The 23,180-nt window shown below is 42.9% G+C and overlaps 1 protein-coding gene across 3 annotated transcripts in view; it reads left to right on the top strand.

Annotated features, from left to right (window-relative positions):
- The window catches only part of smpd3 (sphingomyelin phosphodiesterase 3), an 80,479-nt gene that overhangs the window by 47,498 nt on the left and 9,801 nt on the right, over positions 1 to 23,180 (top strand). For all 3 annotated transcript variants that reach the window (XM_061677323.1, XM_061677325.1, XM_061677324.1), the window contains exons 3-5: positions 183 to 434; positions 528 to 1,485; positions 17,843 to 17,918. In XM_061677323.1, the coding sequence (XP_061533307.1) occupies positions 183 to 434; positions 528 to 1,485; positions 17,843 to 17,918 (1,286 nt within the window). The remainder of the gene's footprint in view (positions 1 to 182; positions 435 to 527; positions 1,486 to 17,842; positions 17,919 to 23,180) is intronic.

The following is a 23,180-nucleotide window of genomic DNA, read 5'->3' on the forward strand; positions in this document are numbered from 1 at the left end:
GTCAAAATTGTCAACAACATAAATCAGACTTGATCTAAACTTTTCCCAGAAAACTGAGTTTGCAAATGTCCAAAACTTTAAGAATATTCATTTGATACACTGTCTGTGGGCTACTCAAAAGCTTAAAACTTCAAGTCTCTTAGTTTGTGTTGATTTAGACTCGTTTTTCCTGTCTTGTTCAGATTAGAAAAGCACCAATCGGAGCAAGGCGAGGCTGGCTCAGGGTTTGTTGGTGTCAAGGACTGGAGACCCCAGGGCAGGAGCTTTTGTTTCTGCAGTGCCAACGTTTGCCTGCTGCCCGACTCCCTGGCCAGGTTCAACAACCTTTCGGACACCCAGAAAAGAGCACGAGAAGTGGGTAAGAGGATCAGAAATGGTGCCTGTCGGCCTCAGATTAAAATCTACATTGACTCGCCAACCAACACTTCCATCAGGTATGTAGACCATTTCAGGTTTACTATTACAGAAAAATATTACTGAAAAAAACTGATACGTCATTCTTTCATTTTGTGTTTCTCAACAATTAGTGCTGCCTCCTTCAGTAGTCTAGCAACGGGTTTCCGCCGTACCTCCTCCTTGGACCAGAGGCCAGACCAGACACACATTGTAAATGGCCCAGCAGACACTGAAAATGAGCCACTCACCCAGTGTCCCATTCACCCTGCAGGTGCTACAGACTGCCCAGTTCATCCAGCCGCAGGAGTTCATGGAACCACAGAATGCCCCCTTCACTCAAATGCAGGAGACATGACCATGGACTGCCCCCTTCATTCTGTGGAGACTAGCAACAGCCCAGACTGTCCTGTACACACTTTGGCAGAGGCTCCAGAATGTCCAATGCACTCTACAGGGGCACAGAGTGGCCTCAGCAACAATGAATGCCCCATGCATGGGATGGAGACGCAGGCTAAACCTTCTCCTGAGTGTCCACTTCACACCTCAGGTGTTCAAATCAGCATCAGTGCCCCTGAGCCAGACCCCCAGGAGCAGGAGGCAGAGACAGGAAACCAACAGTCAGGGGAGCTGGCAGGAGGAGACGTGGGCAGCATGACAGCCTCAAGAGAATCCCTTGCCCGGTACCATGGAAGTGATGGATGCGGAGTGATATCCTCGAACAATACCCTCTCTCATGTGCCTCGTACCTCAATTTTTAAGCGCCCCGGTAGAAAGCGCCGCCACGGGGATGAGACTTTTGACCATGACATCTCTGCATTTTTCCCTGCCAACTTGGATTTCCTTGCCCTACAGGAAGTGTTTGACCATAGTTCAACTACTCGACTGCGGCAGCAGTTGCATCGCTACTTCCCCTATGTGCTGAGTGATGTTGGGCGGTACGGCTGGAAAGGCTGCTGTTCCAGGTTCAAATTCCTAAACAGTGGCCTGTTGCTAGCTAGTCGCTACCCAATCCTGGATGCACGCTATGAGTGTTACCCCAATGGAAGAGGAGAGGATGCATTGGCCGCCAAAGGAGCACTCTTTGCCAAGGTCAGAGGTTTTTTCTCTTTTACGATTTTCTTTTTCTTTTGATGTTCTCATCTTAGATACAGTATCAGTTATGAATAAAGGAACATCTTATGACAGTATTTTCCACAATAACAAAATAATTTAATCATTACCTAGGCCAGTACAAAGTAAGAATGCCCATCAATCTATGTTCGATAACATTTGTCCTTATTAGGGTTGCATGGAAGCTGAAAGAGAAATTCTGGAAGGAGCTAGATGATGTAGTTCTGAGCATCACAGACAGAGAGAGAGTCGTAATTGGTGCAGATTGGTGAAGGTAAAAGGGGTAATGAAGAAGTGATGGGTAAGTACGGCATCCAGGAAAGGAACTTGGAGGGACAGATGGTGGTAGACTTTGCAACAAGGATGCAAATAGCTGTAGTGAACACTTTTTTCCAGAAGAGGCACGAACATAGGGTGACCTACAAGAGCGGAGGTAGAAGCACACAGGTGGATTTCATCTTGTGCAGACGATGTAATCTGAAGGAGGTTACCAACTGTAAGGTAGTGGTAGGGGAGAGTGTGGCTAGACAGCATAGGATGGTGGTGTGTAAGATGACTCTGGTGGTGGGGAGGAAAATTAGGAAGACAAAGGCAGAGAAGAGAACCATGTGGTGGAAGCTGAGACAGGACGAGTGTTGTGCAGCTTTTCGGGAAGAGGTGATACAGGCTCTCAGTGGACGGGAGGAGCTTCCAGAAGACTGGACCACTGCAGCCAAGGTGATCAGAGAAGCAGGCAGGAGAGTACTTGGTGTATCTTCTAGCAGGAAAGTAGAGAAGGAGACTTGGTGGTGGAACCTCACAGTACAGGAAATCATACAAGGAAAAAGGTTAGCTAAGAAGAAGTGGGACACTGAGAGGACCGAGGAGAGGCGAAAGGAATACATTGAGATGTGACACAGGGCAAAGGTAGAGGTGGCAAAGGTAAAACAAGAGGCATATGATGACATGTATGGCAGGTTGGACACTAAGGAAGGAGAAAAGGATCTATACAGGCTGGCCAGACAGAGGGATAGAGATGGGAAGGATGTGCAGCAGGTTAGGGTGATTAAGGATAGAGATGGAAATATGTTGACTGGTGCCAGCAGTGTGCTAGCTAGATGGAAAAAATACTTCGAGGAGTTGATGAATGAGGAAAATGAGAGAGAAAGGAGAGTAGAAGAGGCAAGTGTGGTGGACCAGGAAGTGGCAATGATTAGGAAGGGGGAAGTTAGAAAGGCATTAAAGAGAATGGAAAATGGAAAGGCAGTTGGTCCTGATGACATTCCTGTGGAGGTATAGAAGCATTTAGGAGAGGTGGCTGTGGAGTTTTTGACCAGCTTGTTCAATAGAATTCTAGCGGGTGAGAAGATGCCTGAGGAATGGAGGAAATGCGTACTGGTGCCCATTTTTACGAACAAAGGTGATGTGCAGAGCTGTGGCAACTATCGAGGAATAAAGTTGATGAGCCACACAATGAAGTTATGGGAAAGAGTAGTGGAGGCTAGACTCAGTACAAAAGTGAGTATTTGCGAGCAACACTATGGTTTCATGCCTAGAAAGAGTACCACAGATGCATTATTTGCCTTGAGGATGTTGATGGAAAAGTACAGAGAAGGTCAGAAGGAGCTACATTGTGTCTTTGTAGATCTAGAGAAAGCCTATGACAGACTACCCAGAGAGGAACTGTGGTACTGCATGTGGAAGTCTGGTGTGGCAGAGAAGTATGTTAGAATAATACAGGACATGTACGAGGGCAGCAGAACAGCGGTGAGGTGTTCTGTAGGTGTGACAGAAGAATTTAAGGTGGACGTGGGACTGCATCAGGGATCAGCCCTGAGCCCCTTCCTTTTTGCAGTGGTGATGGATAGGCTGACAGATGAGGTTAGACTGGAATCCCCGTGGACCATGATGTTTGCAGATGACATTATGATCTGCAGTGAAAGAAGGGAGCAGCTGGAAGAACAGTTAGAAAGATGGAGGCATGCACTGGAAAGAAGAGCAATGAAGATTAGCCGAAGTAAAACAGAATATATGTGCATGAATGAGAGGGGTGGTGGGGAAAGAATGAGGCTACAGGGAGAAGAGATAGCAAGGGTGGAGGACTTTAAATACTTGGGGTCAACCGTCCAGAGCAATGGTGAGTGTGGTCAGGAAGTGAAGAAACGGGTCCAAGCAGGTTGGAACGGGTGGAGGAAGGTGTCAGGTGTGTTATGTGACAGAAGAGTCTCTGCTCGGATGAAGGGCAAAGTTTATAAAACAGTGGTGAGGCCAGCCATGATGATTAGAGACAGTGGCACTGAAGAGACAACAGGAAGCAGAGCTGGAGGTGGCGGAAATGAAGATGTTGAGGTTCGCTCTTGGAGTGACCAGGTTGGATAAAATTAGAAATGAGCTCATCAGAGGGACAGCCAAGGTTCGATGTTTTGGAGACAAAGTTAGAGAGAGCAAACTTCAATGGTTTGGACACGTCCAGAGGAGAAATAGTGAGTATATTGGTAGAAGGATGATGAGGATGGAGCTGCCAGGCAAGAGAGCTAGAGGAAGACCAAAGAGAAGGTTGATGGATGTCGTGAGGGAAGACATGATGGCAGTTGGAGTTCGAGAGGAGGATGCAGGAGATGGCTTACATGGAAAAGGATGACGCGCTGTGGCGACCCCTAACGGGACAAGCCGAAAGGAAAAGAAGAAGAAGAAGGGTTGCATGGGAGCTGGAGCCTATCCCAGCGAACTTCGGGTGAGAGGCAGGGTACTGCCTAGAGTGGTCGTCAGTCCCTTGCGGGGCAAAAGTAATAATGATTTAAATGAAGGACTAAGTGAAACATTCATTGACATCATGATTAGAAGAGGGGTGTCCAAATTTTTCCCCCAAGGGGCAACAAAAGAAAATTCAAAAGTTGCGGTAGTCACTTTGATATTCTTCACTGTTAGTTTCTTCAACATGCTGAAACCAATCAATTAGTGTTGGTCAAGATGTGTACCTGTATACTGTAGATAACCGTTCCTCCATCCAGCTATCAATTTCATATGCCACTAATTCTGTTCAGGGGTCACAGACAACTGGAGCTTATCCCTACTGACTTCAGATGATAAGCAGACTACACCCTAGACTAGTCGCGAGTCAATCACAAGACTCATAGATATACAATCATTCACACTCACATTTTCACCATCACCAAGCTGAATCCACACTGCCTACACAGAAGTCAGGCAAGTCAACCATCAGTGATTCCAAAGATAAACATCCATCCATCCTTTTTCTGAGCCGCTTCTCCTCACTAGGGTCGCGGGCGTGCTGGAGCCTATCCCAGCTATCATCGGGCAGGAGGCGGGATACACCCTGAACTGGTTGCCAGCCAAGCGCAGGGCACATGCAAACAAACAACCATTCACACTCACAGTCACACCTACAGGCAATTTAGAGTCTCCAATTCATGCATGTTTTTGGGATGTGGGAGGAAACCGGAGTGCCCGGAGAAAAAAAATTAATAATAATTTAATAATGCCTAGATAACAGTATAATCAGAGGGGTGCATTGTCTGTCTACTAGTCTATGATCTGCAACATTGTTTTAGAATAGACTTGGATGTTTCATCGTTCCCTCAAGATTGAATAGGTCGGCAATATTTTGTTTTGTCGACATATTTTAAACACGTTATTAAATAACGTTGGATGGTAACAGATAATTTAAAGCCTCTCCATTCTTTTATTCAAAGAGGTTTAGTCATGTTTCCCTTTGGAGTCAGAAGTAATGCAGGATGTTTCTACTTTACCACTGCACTTAGTGCAAGAGTGCATCAGTGGCTTTGGCATTAAGGAAGAGTAGATTTGACATGACATGAAGTGCAGTCTTAATGAGCTGAAAAGCCACTTCTAAAGTTGTGTTGCATAAGCACAGGGAGCAGTTTCTTCATGGCATGGCAAACAGAGCACAAATGTGGCATCTCGCTGAGAGATGAAATTTCGACTGCGCTTCCAGTCTACTTCCTTCCTCCATTGGAATAGCCTCTGTGTTTTGAAAGAAAATATATGCTTTTGCCATCGAGCAAAAACTAGGGTAAAGCTATAATTACACCAGTGAGCATCAATAATGATACCAGCTGTGGTTCGCAGAGGTGGGAGTAAGGGACATATGTGCAAGGCACAAGCAAGTCTCAAGTCATAACCTTCAAATCTCAAGCAAGTCCTAAACCACAGTGGGGGAGGGGATTAAGCAAGTCGAGTCACCACTAAATTTCAAGCAAGTCATTGGTTTAAGCAAGACGCAAGTCAAGTCATACAATCTTGCTCCTGTCGCAACATACTGTATATTGAAGTGGTAATAAAACGTTTTTTCCCCCCAAAAAAAATTCCCCATAAATAAATAACTATTCACACCCTATAAAAGTTAAATGAACAACTTAGATTATGATTGATTGAATTTATTGCACTGAGTTGTTTTTATTTCTGAACAAACTATGTTGTGTACTTTGCGATGACAGCCTTTTAACTCCTACAGTTCTTAAGAGAACACCATTAAACAAAAGCTAAGACTGTTTTCTGTTGGTCGCATATAATTAGATGTGTACCTAATGGGCTAATGGAGAATAAGATTCATAATTAAGAGAATAATACGACATAAAAATGTTGCAATGTTTCAAATAAAAGTAATGTGAACAAAATCCGTATTCCTCCTGTGTCCTCTACTTTAATTACATCACTCAGCCGGGTTTGTTAATTTATTGAAAAGCAGTGACTCTGGACAAATGACAATTGTCATTAGACTAAAGGCTAGATTTCATATGCTGTGGTCTCAATTTTAAAAACAGTGCCGACAGCGTTATCACAGAGCCGACACAACAGATGACATTTTAAAGGTGAAACTTCAATGAACACGTTCAGTAGTGTGAAGATTATATTCACACGTGGCTACTCACAATGTACTTACTAATAGTGGAACGCACTTTTGTCAACATTTTTATCGCCGTGATCATAATGCAAAGTGATCCCATACAGCAGACCTATAACGCAAACGTCTCCACACTTCTTTTTTTTTTTTTTTTTATCTCAATGTTATCTCAACGCTGCTTCACTTTCTATGCTTTCTGCAGTTGGCATTATATTTTAGATGATACTTTCTGCTTCAGAGTGCATGAGAAAGAGAGAAAAAAATAGACTTCAATCCATCCATTGTCAACACCGCTTATCGTGGTTGGGGTCGCGGGGCGGTGGAGTCTATCCCAGCTGAATTCGGGCAAAAGGCGCACTACACCCTGAACTGGTCGCCAGTCAGTCGCAGGGCACATATAGACACAAACAACCATTCGCACTCACATTCAAACCAGAGTACCCGGCGAAAACCCACACAGGCACAGGGAGAACATGCAAACTCCACACAGGCGATGCGGGATTTGAACCCGTGTCCTCAGAACTGTGAGGCGCATGAGCTAACCAGTTGTCTATCGTTCCACCCATCAACAACATCCATCCATCCATTTTCTGAGCCGCTTCTCCTCACTAGGAGCCTATCCCAGCTATCTTTCTAGCTAGCTTTTGGAGATGGAAATTAACCTACCACGCATGTTTTTGGGATGTGGGAGGAAACCGGAGTGCCCGGAGAAAACCCACGCAAGCACGGGGAGAACATGCAAACTCCACACAGGCGGGGCCGGGGATTGAACCCCGGACCTCAGAACTGTGAGGCAGACGCTCTAAACAGTCACCCACCGTGCCGCCCCATCAACAACATAAAATCCTTAAATCCAAATTGTATTATCTTTCGAGCTCCTTCCATCGTTGTTCCCCCCAAAACGTTTCTTACTTTAAAAAAAGGGCAAACTGTTTTGTTTAAAATGCAGATTTCCAACTCTAAACAAGATGGCGTGTCAAGTCATGCAGATCAAGTTAAAGTCAAGTCAAGTCTCTTGGCTACCAAGTAAAAAGTCAAGTCTTTTTGAAGTATTTGGCAAGCAAATGAATTAATTTGTCTGCAAATGAATTAATTAATAAGAGAAGATGGTCATTAATAATATAAAAATAGAATATACTGTATATAAATATAATTGACTCTAAATTGCCCATAGGTGTGAATGTGAGTGCGAATGGTTGTTTGTTTGTATGTGCCCTGCGATTGGCTGGCAACCAGTTCAGGGTGTACCCCGCCTCCTGCCCGATGATAGCTGGGATAGACTCCAGCACGCCCGCGACCCTAGTGAGGAGAAGCGGTTCAGAAAATGGATGGATGGATGGATAAATATAATCAAAATATAGAATGAAAAACTGCACAACCTTTTTTCCCAATGGTAAGATACATTTACAGTGTGGTTGGTAGCAGCAGATAAAAAGTAAGAGTGCGAGTCTATGACAAGTAACAAGTTGTGGCCTCCACTGGTATCATAGATTCTAACAGTAGCTGGCATAAAGGAGCACCTGAAGTGTTCAGTTCTGCTCTTGGGTGGAAGCTAAAGGAGCTGCCCATCTGCCACATCTTGTCAAGGAGAGGGTGTGTGGGGTTGTCCAAGTTGACCCTGATTTTGTCCTTCAGCCTCCTGAGCCACAAACTAGGTTGTCCCGCTCTTGGCCAACCAAAGAGTGAAATCACAAATTCTTACACATTACCATCGAGGCGCCAAATGTGAGGCAAGTTTGAAAGTAGTCACCTCAGCTCACTGCTCCTCTGACACGATGTGATGTGACCATATGCAAATGATCAAGTTTTTTTTTTATTTTATTTTGTTTTTATTACTTTTTTTATCTTTATATCACTATTAACGACTTAATTAAAAAGATTTGCATGGATTCAAATACTGTAGGGGACTTCTATGAGTCCACTTAGGGACCGACCAATGGGGATCGTTTGAGGCCGATGCCGATTAGGCCATATGAATGCAGTATAGGAGCAACAAAATTGAATAAAGTTACTGGCAAAACGGTATTTATGCAATCCTCTGATGCCGCATAACTTCTACTTCTTCTACTCCATTATTTTCTTTACTATGAAGTCTTGACTCATATGAACCAAAATAAAAAACACAGATGCCTTTTTTTCAGATGTCGAAACGTAATTTTTGACAGAGTCGCATTTTAAATGTGTGATGTACAGACAGAGTTCAATTGAAACGGGCGACATTGTTAATTGCACAACGGCATTATAAACTTGCATGTTGGAAAGCTCCCCTTAGACCACTCCTGTAGTGCTACCTGACAGTCGCTTACTCCGGTATGTTACTGAGAAGACAACAGTGGGGACTAACGCCCCACCCACTTTAAACCTGAGCTGATCTTTTTATTTGTTTTAAAAAGTCTTGAGTAAACACAGAATCATTTAAAGAAATATGTGTCCAGTTGTCCACATGCATAAAACCTATCAAAAACTTTCTCTTGCACGAACACAACACGATAAACCACCAATGTTATTGTAAACGTTGCCGGGGTTCGCGCACGGTCACATGAGAACTGGGACAACCATGTCATGGTCATGTTCATGGTCTCAGGAAAGATGCATAGCCATGTAGTGGAGAAATGGTGCAAGGACTCCGACACGTAACCGCGTTTACTGTTTCATGAGAAATTAAGAATATATTGGTGTTGAATCGGCAAAATTCTGGCCGATTGTAATTTTGAAAGGGGATAAAAATCAGCCAATAAAATCAACCTACCGCTGAATCGCCCGGGCCCTAGACTCCACCATCACCAGTTCCTCTGTCTGCATGATGAGTGGAGTAGGGAGCCTCTTATTTACCAACTCCTTGGTCTTGCTGATGTTGAGTTTCAAGTGGTTGCCCTACGCACAAAGCTTTAAATCAGTCAGTCCTCCGTACTCCCCCTTGTCGTCGTCACTGATACATATGCATGTTCATGACAATAAAAATTATTCTATTCTTAACAATGACAACGTTATTGGGAAAAACTATGGCGGTGACGTGAACCAGAGTTGAACCATAGGTCTGAAGTAACAAGACTGAATACTAAAAATGCGAGAACAGTTTCTTGGGGTACTCTGGTGCTGCATGACACAACCACAGAGATGCAGCGATCAACCCTGATGTATTGCGGGTAGGTAGTGAGGTAGTCCACGAGTCGTGCTGTACTGTTGGAGTGCAATTGAATGTCCTGCGGATTGTCCCTGAGAAGGCAGGGGTGGTAGAGATCTCTGTACCACACTGATGTGCTGCTGGTATGTGAACTGCAGGGTGTCCTCAAAAGCAGTGAGCAGCGTTCTCAGATGCTGAAAAATCAGCCGATCGAATGTCTTGACGTGATGGGAGTGCCACACGTCTGTACTCATTGAGAGTGCTGGGATGCCCTGTCTTTGGTACTGGGTTGATGCGAGAGGTTTTTCACAGGTTGGACACCCTTAGTGAAAACGCCTGCCAGCTGCCTGGCACACGCCCTAAGGAACCTTGAGCTGATGTTGTCCAGTTGATCGGGTGAGAGTTGGACAGAAGTTATAAGAGGGGTCCATGGAGAGGTCTAATGATGTATGGGTGTCCAAATGGGAAGTGAGAGCTGTGATCTTGTAAAGGGTCAGACTATGTGTTGGAAGTATTCCAGTTCCTGCTGAGCCGGCTCAACATTTTAATTTTGATTGTGTCAGTGAGCAAGAGGCTATGTTTGTGAGTGTGTGAACATTTAGTTCGTGTCCTGACAGATCCTTCCATACACGACTCCTAATGAAGACACACTCACATACAGGTCACATGCTGACCCTCTCATCCTTTTAGCCCTGCTGACTGTCACTTCAGTTTAAAAGCTGGCCTCACACCCCTGTCTCACCCTCTTCTAATATTATTCGAGGTGCCTGACAAGCTGGCAATCAACCAGCTGGAATCTGAATCTACATTAGAGTACAGTGGAACCTCAATTTACCAGACCAGGGGTCGGAAACCCAAAATGTTGAAAGAGCCATATTCGACATAAAAAAAATAAATAAAAAAATCTGTCTGGAGTCGCAAAAAATTAAAAGCCTTTTAATGAAGGCAACACATGCGGTAAGTGTCTATATTAGCCTACTATCCAAATGACATAATGAGCATTCATGATTAAATGTTTATTTTTCCTGCAACGCATCCTTGAAAGAATGACGCACCACGTGACGTCTCTGCTGTACGATGGTGTTTTAAGTTTAACTTAAATGATTGATGTGTTATGTTTCGTTGCATTGATGAAATTACAGAACTATAATAAATCGTCAAAGCCGATTGTCCATTATATTGAAGCACTTTTTTTTTGTGGCCATATGCACCCATATTACTGTACAGTACAAAATTATTGTACTTATTGTACTTTTTTTCGTGGCCTAAAACGCCCAGTACAGTACAGGGCCTTTGTAAATGAATATAAAAAAGCTTGAAAATGTTTAAAAGTTTTAAACTTTTATCCAGACTTACCACGCTGGTGTGCTACGACAACAATGTCGTAGTTGTACACAACTGTCGTAGTTGCCTACAACTACGACACTGCTGTCGTAGTTGTAGGCAAATCAAGGCAGGTGGCTTTCATGAGCCGTGAGGAATTAGTGTGCTTCCTAGGGTTCCAAATCCGTTGCTGTTGACAAACGGTGTGACAAAAAAAAAACTCTAAGTGTACCAAAAATAGCATGTTCCTGACTCCAGAGACTTGTGTCCAAGTCTCTGCCTATATTGCGCCACAGCGCCAGTAAACAACAGCGGCCAATTCTGGAACTAGAAGACTTTGTCAATGCTGGTTTAAGTGCCAATTGGAAGCAATTTTTGGACACAGGTACTGTCCAGAGAGTCTATGACTTCCAATATTCGTTAAATTAGGGTCCGTTAAGTTGAGGTTCCACTGTATGTATTAATGTAAACTTCATAGGATATTACAAAGTGCAATGCTTAACAAAAACAAATCCAATCAAGCATTGGAGCAGGGATACTTAGTGACACTTACTATGTGCTTCCAAGTTTTTTTTTCTTCTTCTTTTTCTTCTGTCCTGCTCAGTTATATCATCAATTAAGAAACTGCGATGAAGAAGCCTTTATCTCTACAAATAGGTGGAATGATGAGCCCAGTCCATTGGTCTGCTTTACTGCGCATAGATTGTAAGACCTAGGTCCAAACCTATAATTGCTTTTTGTTGGCCAGTTTGACTTGATACAATTATTCTGTACATACAGTATCAACCTGTGAAGCTTTTATTTTAATAATGAACATGATGAAAGCTACACGTCACATATGGATTTAGTTCCCGGAAAATGTAACCCGCGGGCAGCACACACTCATTATCACAATTTCCCAGTGGATGTATTTACCTGGAGAGCAGCAGCAGGTCAGCAGCATTTGTCTGAATTGTATCTTGTGGAGAGGTAATGGATTGGAGTAAAAGATAGAGGGAGAAAGGGGGGAGCGAGGCAGAGACTGAATATTAATTAAAAAATGTTTCCCTAAAGATGGAACCAGTACTCAGTAATTAAAGCTTTTCAGACTCAACATTTATCCGCAGTTATAATTATTCCTACCATGTGTTTAGGTGTGCATGTATGCGTGCATGCATGCTGCAAGTGTGAGTGTGTGCGTGGGTGTACGTGCTGGTCTGGCTTCATGTGTCTGCATACATGTTTCTGTGAATGCATCACAAATGTCTTAAAATATGATACACGTACTTGAATTGCAAAGAACGGTTTGAATGAAAATTAATGTCGGACATCCTCCATGCCTGAACCTAACATCAAGACTTGAACCTTGGTTTAGGAATATTTTTTAAAAGAAAAATTACCTCGAGTTAGGTACTATTTTTGGTTTAACAAAAGGAATGGCTCTGAACTTTGCTTTTTCTCACACCGCATAAACACTTTGTGCTTCAGGTATCTTGGGTTTTTTGCCTAAAATGGCCACCACATCCCACAACGCAACGCAAAAGCTACGCTGCGTTGTAGGAGGTGGTGGCCATTTAGTGCTGGCACTAACCACAGTGAATGTAAACATTATTGTTCCCGAATAGGCTAAGACACTACACAGTGATTTGCTAGTAAACCCACTCTTACTTCATCATCATAAATTGTCTTTTCACATATTTATACATAGTATAGCATTTATTTTTAACCACACAACAAGCAAAATAAGGTAAATATCAAATTGTTCTGTGGCTGGAACAGATTAATTGCATTTCCATTCATTTCAATGGGAAACATTGCCTTGCTTTGCAAACGTTTCAGTTTGAAAAACGTGGTAACGGATATATCCAACACTGTCTGACCCTCACCACTGAGGTCTGCCGAAACTATCAACATTAATTGCTTCCTACTGCATAACAAAAAAAAAAAAATTGGATCCAGGAAACATTTTATTGTTGACTTGTTGTGTTTTACTGACAAGGGTTGACTGGGGCTGTTAGTAGGACACAAAGATCTGTGTCTTTTGCATGTGTATGTGGCTTAAGAATACACTGCCCATTGTCACAATGTGGTCAGACAAACAAACACAACTGCAATGTTCCACCACTGTGTTTTTTCACTTTTAATAACAGGTAACCCTTTGCAGAGGTCTGTACTCCACTCTGTGCTTTAACACACAACATTCAAAGCCACTCTAGTTGCTCGCCACAGCACTTTTCTTTTCTTCTGTTCCCATTGTTGCACTGATATGATGACAACCATTTTATTAACTGCATTGTGTCTGGGTCATCCCTATCACTACAGTACTCTTGAGCCAGTTGGAGAGTACAAAACTGAGATGTATTACTTAGTGAAAACATGGCTTTACAAAACTCGGTTGTTAGTGTTTAACCCAAACAAATGTACAGTGCATAACTATGTTATCGTACAGAAAAGCAATGCGCTAAACCATCCATCCATCCATCCATTTTCTGAGCCGCTTCTCCTCACTAGGGTCGCAGGCAGTGCTGGAGCCTATCCCAGCTGTCATCGGGCAGGAGGCGGGGTACAGCCTGAACTGGTTGCCAGCCAATCGCAGGGCACATAGAAACAAACAACCATTCGCACTCACAGTCATGCCTACGGGCAATTTAGAGTCTCCAATTAATGCATGTTTTTGGGATGTGGGAGGAAACCGGAGTGCCCGGAGAAAACCCATGCAGGCACGGGGAGAACATGCAAACTCCACACAGGCGGGGCCGGGGATTGAACACGGGTCCTCAGAACTGTGAGGCTGACGCTCTAACCAGTCGTCCACCGTGCCGCCTGCGCTAAACCAGTAACACAAAATATTTTGCAGCAATATTAGAGTTTACATAATACAAAAGATCTAAGGGCTGGTTATTTACCATCGAAAAAATGTATAGCCCACCGAGGAAGCGATCTGTTTTCACCAAGGCAATATTAGACACATCTATCCATCCATGCATCCATTATCTGAGCCGCTTATCCATACAAGGGTCGCGGGAGTGTTGGAGCCTATCCCAGCTATCTTCGGGCAGGAGGCGGGGTACACCCTGAACTGGATGCCAGCCAATCGCAGGGCATATACAGGAAGTCCTCGATTTACGAACGAGTTCCGTTCCTACGCTGGCGACGTAACACAATTTTCCGCGTAAGTCGGATTTCACCGTTAAAGTCGAAATTTACGGCGAAATACTTCTGTTACGGGTATTGTCCCACGTGATTGTGACAGAAAGCTCAGTGTGTGTGGGCGTGTGCGTCGATGTGCGAGTGAGACGGGACTGCGCAAGTGTCGTCGGGCGGGACTGTGAAGGAGGAAGGAGTGTGCGCCGGTACGAGTGTGTACAGTAGCAAGTGTAGTGATGGCGACCGGGGAAGAGTAGCGATTAGCGGAGGACCTGTTGACATCGAATGTGCAGAGGAGCTGATAAATCCATTAAAGCAGCAAATCGGTGCTTCGTGCCTTCATTGTTGCCGCCACCCAGCTCAGCTGTGCAACGAGAGAAGGGAATTAACCCCTACCCCTACTGACCACGGTCAGGTGACCGTAGCGGGAAAGGTTAACACTTCGTATAAAGAAACTGAAATACATTAAAATAAAAGAAAAAGATGCTGTACTTACTATTACTGTTGAGAGTATATAATAATAATAATAGCAAGATGGCGCCTACCAGTGTGGTCGCCTCGGTAACGCGCTCTCTAGTATTGTTTTTGTTTTTGTGTTTTTCGTCCGTCTTTGGAGACCTTACACGACTCACTTACACAAGGGGTGACCTGCTAACCATCAAGGAGGCTACTCCGGACTTTCTGTCACCAACTTTCGCAAATCCGCTCAGTTTTTTCCCCGAGTTACTCACCGGAGCGGTGTCCGCGGTTTTCGGCGCATGGAGACGGAAACAGCGCCACAGAGGGAAGCGTGGCGGCATTCAGGTGAAACTCCGCATGAGAGGATACAGATTGGCGTTCCCGTCGATCCACCTCGCGAATGTATGCTCCCTACCCAACAAAATGGACGAGCTTCATCTTCTGTTAAAGACCAGTGAAGACTTCGGACGTTCTGCGGCCATGTGCTTCACGGAGACCTGGCTTTGCGACGCTGTACCCGATGGCGCCGTCATGCTTCCCGGCTTCCACATTCATCGAGTGGACCGCGACATGGAATCATCGGGGAAAACAAAAGGTGGCGGGATATGCCTCTATATCAACGAAAAATGGTGTACGGACGTCACAGAGCTCAGCACACACTGCAGCCCGCATTTGGAGTCGCTGTTTTTCAACTGTAAACCATTCTACTCGCCACGTGAGTTTCCCATCATTCATACTGGCTGGAGTCTACATTCCACCTCAAGCTAACATGAACACCGCATTGCTAACGCTCACCGAACAAGTCAACGAAATTGGAAAAAAACACCCGGACTCACCCCTCATTATTCTCGGGGACTTTAACAAAGCTAAACTCAACCACGAACTCCCTAAATACAAGCAGCACATCGACTGTCCTACCAGGGAAAATAATATTTTAGACCACTGCTACACTACGGTAAAAAACGCATACCGTGCAATACCTCGTGCAGCCCTGGGCTCGTCTGATCACTGCTTAATTCACTTACTACCGACGAACAGGCAAGAACTTAAATGCGCGAAACCTACAGTGAAAACAGTGAAAAAGTGGACCAATGAAGCAAAGATGGAACTTCAAAGCTGTTTAGACTGCACAGACTGGAGTGTCTTTGAAAATTCAGCTGACAGCCTGGATGAATATACAGAAACTGTTACATCCTATATCAGTTTCTGTGAAGATCTGTGTGTACCAACAAAATCATTTCGCACATTCAACAACAACAAGCCGTGGTTCACTGCTAAACTTAAGCAGCTTCGCCAAGCTAAGGAGGATGCATATCAGAGCAGGGACAGGGCCCTGTATAATCGAGCTAGAAACCAGCTGACTAAAGAAATTAACATTGCAAAGAGGATCTTTGCAGCAAAGTTGGAAAAACAGTTTAGCGCAAACGACTCTAAATCAGTCTGGCAAGCATTCCAATCGCTGACTAATTACAAGCGGCAATCCCCACAAGCTGAGAACAATAGCACACTAGCCAACGACTTGAATACCTTCTACTGCAGATTTGAAAAGGACAGTTTCACACCCCACACCCACCCGGCCGCACCCCTGACCACAATCACACCTCTGACTTCTGCGTTAACCATCCATGAACAGGATGTGAGACGCATTTTCAAACAACAAAAGATCAACAAAGCGGCAGGCCCTGACCATGTGTCCCCATCCCGCCTCAAAGTCTGCGCGGACCAGCTCGCTCCAGTCTTCACTCAGATCTTCAATAGAACTGTGCGAACCAGCAACCCTTTACTGCTCAGTGACTTTTTTTTTTTTGTCAATGTCTTTCTGTCTCCAAAGTGTTCTGTAAATTGACTGTCTGTTGTCGTACTTGAGCGGTTCCAACCACCGGAGACAAATTCCTTGTGTGTTTTTGGACATATTTGGCAAATAAACATGATTCTGATTATTCTGATTCTGATTCTGAGAGTGTGAAAAAAGGAGGGCGAAAAAGGCAAAGATACTCCCGCTGCACAAACACAGACAAGCACTATGCATTAGCTAAGCAGAAACACTATGGTGCTGGGGACAAAATGGCGGACGTGCGTCGTAACTCGAGGACTCCCTGTATAAACAAACAACCATTCGCACACACGTTCACACCTATGGGCAATTTAGAGTCTACCATGTATGTTTTTGGGATGTGGGAGGAAACCTGAGTACCCGGAGAAAACCCATGCAGGCACGGGGAGAATATCTAAAATCCACACAGGTGAGGCCGGGATTTTAACCCCTCTCCTCCGAACTGTGAGGCAGACGCGCAAACCAGTCATCCTGCTCAGGGCAGGGGCAGATCTATTTTAGCGTAATACAGGGCTTTGGGCCACCCTAAAATCATGAAAAGTCCAAAACTATTCATTACCTTATCACCTTCAACAGAAAGCTGTTATGTTGCAGTTTCTCAAAATAATATATAATTGCTTGATTGATTGGTTTTAGCATGTTTAATGAAGTCGAAGAATGTCACTGTGGGCCTTGCATCCTTCGATTTTTCTGTACGGGGCTCTTGGAGGAGAAAGTTTGTGATTAATGTGTGTGTAGTGGTATGGTATGAAATATACCGAAAACAAATCCAATAGAGGGCTTGAGGACTCATTTCATGTTATTTTTTCAAGAAACAATATTTTAATCCACTGTGCTTGGACTACGTTTCTGTTTTTCAAAATAACCTCCCAGGCAATGGAGAAAACCCTTTCACATAGTAGGCCTACTGAGGAGTCAGCAAACCTGTATAGGTTTGTATATATGCACATCTGTACTGTGAGGGATTCTCAATTACATTAGCAATTTAATTTTAACTTATGACAAACAATTCTGCCAATGTTTGTTTGGGTGAGGTCTCGCTACACTTTTTAAATTAAAAAACCTTTTCTTTTTTTTGGTGAGAAGAAAGAAAACGGACAAAATAAATATGGTTCGAACGCCCAAACTCATTGGGAGCACTCCAAAAACTTAATGGAATGAAATAAACTTGGGAAATATATTCACCGTGCCCCCTCAGGTATATTATGTTAATATTTTATTTTGGAGAAATCTACTGAACGAGTTGCCAACCAAGAGATACCCTTCTTTTCTTCTTTTAACAGAATCCATAAATAAACCATCCCGTCAGAATTTGATGTTGTCCATGGTGTGCATTTGAGGGTTTGATAGCAAAAAAGAATTAGCATCTTGGATATAAATACAATGATATACAAATTGCAAGAACCTTATTCTTATTTGACACGACTACCGTCATGTTCTGTCATGTTGTACCTTCTCCATCCCCCACTGACCCAATTTAGCATGTGCTGCCATGATCTACTTGTTGATTTTACTGTACCTGCAATGCTTTACAAACACTCACACCCCTATAACGTCTAATTTGATGGATCCTTTTATTCACATCATGTCATATTTGTGTCTCCAGGTTCATGTGGGCATCTCCCATCAAGAGCAAAGGGTTGTGGGATATCTCACATGCACCCATCTCCATGCCATAGAAGGTACAATTATACTGAATGGTCTTCAGCTATTAAGTATTTATTGCTGCCGACTCCTTTTTATAGCGTTTTATAAGTTTCCTGTGTTTTACATTTCAATGTCATTGTTTGTAACAAAGAAAGAACATCTTTCTATTTGTTTCTGTGTGGCTGATAAGAACCACACTTTTCAGTTCTGTATGTGGTGGTACGTCCAGAGAGCCACATACTGTAAATGTGTGCACTGAAACCTCTGCCTTCATCCTCCTGCAGTTCCCATGGTGACTGGCTCAAGCTGTTTAAGGCGTCACGGCCCTATTTAAAGCTCTGGTCAATGGCTTTCTCATTTTTTACTCGAGACATGTCTCCCAATCCTTGCCTGATATTTCAAGCTCCTCCTACACTTCTCACAGTTCTAAATATAGCACTGCCAGTGCGGTGACTAAATATAGATTCAACGTAAGATCCTTTGGGGCAGGAGAAGGAATGAGGCTAAAATGGAGAGGAAAAGCCAGGGTAAAGACAGCATAAAACATATTTGCCTCTTAGAGGACAAGAGTCCTACAATACGTCAAAATCCTTCAGTTGAAGTTAGATGGGCACTCACAGAGCAAATGTTTATGTGATGCACAATTGTCATTTTTATTACTTACATGTTACTCATGTTCAGGGTCACAGTTAATTTGGAGCCAATCCCAGAGAGAGGGGTAAGGTACACCCTGGATTGATCACCAGTTTAATGCATGACACACAAAGACAAACAACTTGCATTCGCACACACACATTCACACCTCTGGCCAATTCATAGGGCTCTATTTCTGTAGACTGCGCAACTGCTTCAGCGTAAAAACGGGCTCATCTTGATTTTCGTGCAAGCGCAAGACTCGCTGCGCATTTGCCCACTTGGCAGACTCATCTGCGCCAAGTTGGTGCAGTGAGGATGTGCCCTTGGAGATGCGCTTGGTGAAGTGAGATTTTGGTGTCAGAAAGTCTGTCTACATAGCACAGCTTGTCTAATGCGATTTTGGTGAATCTGATCGGGGCACATATGACACGTGAGCACCTTGGACGTCTGGTGGATGACAGACAATAGGGATCCAACCCCTTAATCATTGTAGAAAACAATACATTGAACATCCATCAATTTTCTTCCCCGCTTATCCTCACTAGGGTCGCGGGCTGCTGGCGCCTATTCTAGCTATCTTCGGGCGAGAGGCGGGTTACACCCTGAACCGGTTGCGAGCCAATCGCAGAGCACATATACAACCCAAATTCCAATGAAGTTTGGGGTATTGTGTTAAACATAAATAAAAACAGAATACAATGATTTGCAAATCATCAGGATTTGAACCCCGGTTCCAAGAACTGTGAGGCAGATGTGTTAACCAGTCCAACACCGTGCCAGCTGCGTTGAACACATTATTATTATTATTATTATTTTTAAATCAACCCACGTAACTGGCCTGCACACAACTATGGGGGTCGTGCGGGAGGGGCGGTAAACGAACAACCGTTGGAGGGTATATAGATACATGAGGGCCGTGGTAGAGGCAGACGAGGGAGCGGGAGTCCAAGTCCACTCCCATGTCAGCCTCTAGTCCGTGGACATATTTTAGCCACCAGAGGTTTCCACCAACTCATTCTGTTTTTCATTAGGTACCGGTACCTACTAATGTTAAATGCTCCAGTCACACAAGGATCACTATGCGTCCTCTTCTGCATATAGAGATGTCTCCATACGAGACTATTGCTCTGCTTTTAAAGGGAATGAGAGAAGGCACTTCGATTTGACAGCATTGAAAGCTATGATAACGCTCACACTAGCACAGACATCCAACTTTTAAGTGTGCTTGGGCGTACACCGGTCCAAAAATACCAAAACCAGGTCTCGCCCGTATATATATATATATATATATATATATATATATATATATATATAGGCTACAGGATAAGTGGTATAAATTGAATAAATTAATATAATAGAGCACAAGAAAGACAAGAAAGGCACGGTGACTGGATGACTGGTTAGAGCATCTGCCTCACAGTTCTGGGGACCGGGGTTCAAATCCCTGCCCCGCCTGTGTGGAGTTTGCATGTTCTCCCCGTGCCTGTGTGGGTTTTCTCTGGGCACTCCGGTTTCCTCCCACATCCCAAAAACATGCATGATACGTTGATTGAAGACTCTAAATTGCCCGTAGGTGTGAATGTGAGTGCGAATGGTTTTTTGTTTGTATGTGCCCTGCGATTGGGTGGCAACCAGTTCAGGGTTTACCCCGCCTCCTGCCCGATGATAGCTGGGATTGGCTCCAGCACGTCCGTGACCCGAGTGAGGAGAAGGGTAAAGAAGATGGATGGATGGATAGCACAAGAAAACCAACAAGACAATGGAGCATAAACCCATTACATACTGGAATTATTGTGTACAGTATTTACTCAGGAATGTGGTTTCAGATTGAAGAGATATTACAACATTAAAATAGAAGATTGATACACATTAATTAATTCCACTGTCGTTGAGATGTTTTAATTAAGATGTGTTTAATGAGGATTATACAATGTTAGGAGAGGCCTGAAAATGCAGTTTGTATTTGACACCTCATGATCAAACATTTATTTGTTTCTCTCTGTTTGTTGTGTTTGCATTTGTGTTACTATTTCTACAATAGTACTGCAGTGAATGAATTTGGCAAAATATGTTATAGAATATTGACTTATGAATTGGACAGTAACTGGACTATCAAATTCTATGTAAACTCCTTAATTCCACAAAAATTAATCTTATTTCTAAAAATGCCAATAACAAATATAATTTTACTTGTACGTGCAAAGTGAGATCAAGCCTCAAATTGGACAGTTTTCTTTGCAAGTTCCAGTCCCTGTTGCACGATTTGACCTGCAAGTCCGTTACCGTTATACATGTATGCAAAAGAAAAGCCAGACGACAAAGCAAGTAAAAGTGCCTATATGGGGCAAACCATGGTCAGTGCCATGTGCATCATTTAAGGCAAGTCCGCCGCTGACCATGTTACAGAACTTTAATGCATTTTAATCAATGGCAGGAAACAGGCACTGATGATTTGTTTCAAAAGAATGGCAAAACCGTGTGTGTGCGTGTGTTTGCTGGAGTCAATACCAACTGACTTATGGTGAGTGGCAGAGTAGATACTGGACTGATGAGCTGTATTCTTTTTTACACAGCTTGTTGAATGCAGGTTTAATGCACCTTTGTTCTGCCTTGCTGTTCTATATACCATCATTGCTCGTGTATAATACGCACCCCCAAAGTTGACCTCAAAATTCTGGAAAACCCTTCTTCCAATGTAAAGGTTTTTTTACAATGCATGATTTTGCTTCTACCCATATGATAAAAACATGTAGTATTATCTGTATTTTGTTATTTTTTTCAAATAATTATTCTGAAGTTAAGCACTTAATTTGAACACGTAATAACTTTTTATTTACTTGCTGTTATTTTGAAACTCAAAGCCCTACTTTTATTTAGTAAATGAGAAAACACACAGTTGTGCTCATATGTTTGATTACCCAGGCAGAATTTGTAAGATGGGTACAATTCTTTCAAGAAAACATGAAGGGCCAGGCGAAACACATTTAATTTTATTTTAATGGGATTCAATGAAATTAAACTGTCAAGCATTTCAGAAAAGCATTATCATCAAACTAAACATAACCATACAGAAATTAATGATGGTTGTTGTTCAGTCATAAGTCATATTTACAAAAACAATATTTCACAAATTCTGCCAGGCTATGTAAATTTATGAGCACAACTGTACATATTATGCAGTCATAGGTACCCGTCATATTGGAATGAAAGGGTAGGCTACACCTTTTTCATAACCTCTAGGTGGGGGTGGTGTATTAAAATGAAAGTGTACACCTTTCTCATAACGTCTATGTGGCGATGGGATATTGGAATGAAAGTGTACAGCTTTTTCATAACCTCTAGATGGCGGCATACATTTATAAAATGGCAACGTTTTTTTTTCATTTTCCCCTATACGTATGTATAAAGCGCACCATCGACTTTTTACATTTTTGGGGGGAAAGAAATGCGTATTATACACAAGAAATTACGGTAAATGGCATAGACATGGAAGAGGGGGGTTTTGTGTTTGTAGTGTTTCAGTGTTTGTACCAAAGCCAGAGTGACCCATAGATACAGTTGCGTATATTGGAAATCTGGCACAATGCAGAAAACAGCATTAATTTGTTTCTTCGCCGTTGTTACAGTCATATTAAGATTTATGATACGACAAATACAAATTACATAAAAACACAGGCCCTTACATACTGTGGATAAAACAGTGTGCATGAAGTGCTTCAAACTGGACCTGAGAGTGAAAAAATCAAAAGCAATCTACACCCTAACAAATATCTTGACGCCTCTTTATCACACTATTAGACTTTTTCACACCTACCACCCCCTTGTTCAGCTCCTCTCATCCCTCTGCACCTTAATTTTGTCTGCTTGGCAGGAGGAACAAATACACATTGCCCCAGTAAAATATTACACAGCAAAAGTCTCACTAAAATTAGTAACTTACTGTAATAGCAAAGAGTAAACTAGGAACTGATAGAGTTCCGGTGGTTTACATTACAAAACCTGATATAGATTTTGTTTTCTCTGCAGGAAGAATAAGCGATGGTTCTCCCTTTGTCATTCTGAAGTGACAGTTCTTTACCCATCAAGTAATAGTCTGATGTGCATTTAGCTTTACCCAATTACTGCCATTCCCTAACGACTGTGGTACCTAGCACAACTTTTGTGAAATTTGAAAAGTTAAAGTTGCGAGACTCTTAGGAACCCAACGATGTACTCGGCTAGGGAACAAAAAACACTTTCGATTGAAAACAGAAACTATAGCAATTCATACAATGCATAGTCACATTTTGTATTATTAGACCAGCGATGTGCAATAGATTCTGTATGTCAAATATGATTTGACACAAATAGCCGTCCATCCATTCATTTTCTATGCTGCTTGTTCTCAATGTGAGCTGCAGCTTATCCCTGACTGGGCGAGAGACACATACAAATATCCTGTCTCTTGATTACAATTTAATGCTACTGTTTCTACTGAAGAATATCATTTCACCGAGATCATAGGAAGGTTGTCTTTATGTCAGCTTTTTTACATGGTTTTCAAATTACATCAATTAGTTAAAATACAAGCAAACTAATTTTTTTGTTTTGTTTCTCATTACATTAAATATGTTTGAAGATAAGTGCTGAGAACATGTGCAAAGACAGAACAATACTGAATT

This window comes from Phycodurus eques, chromosome 5, assembly GCF_024500275.1.
Source record: "Phycodurus eques isolate BA_2022a chromosome 5, UOR_Pequ_1.1, whole genome shotgun sequence".
In the NCBI taxonomy this organism is placed as follows: Eukaryota; Metazoa; Chordata; class Actinopteri; order Syngnathiformes; family Syngnathidae; genus Phycodurus; species Phycodurus eques.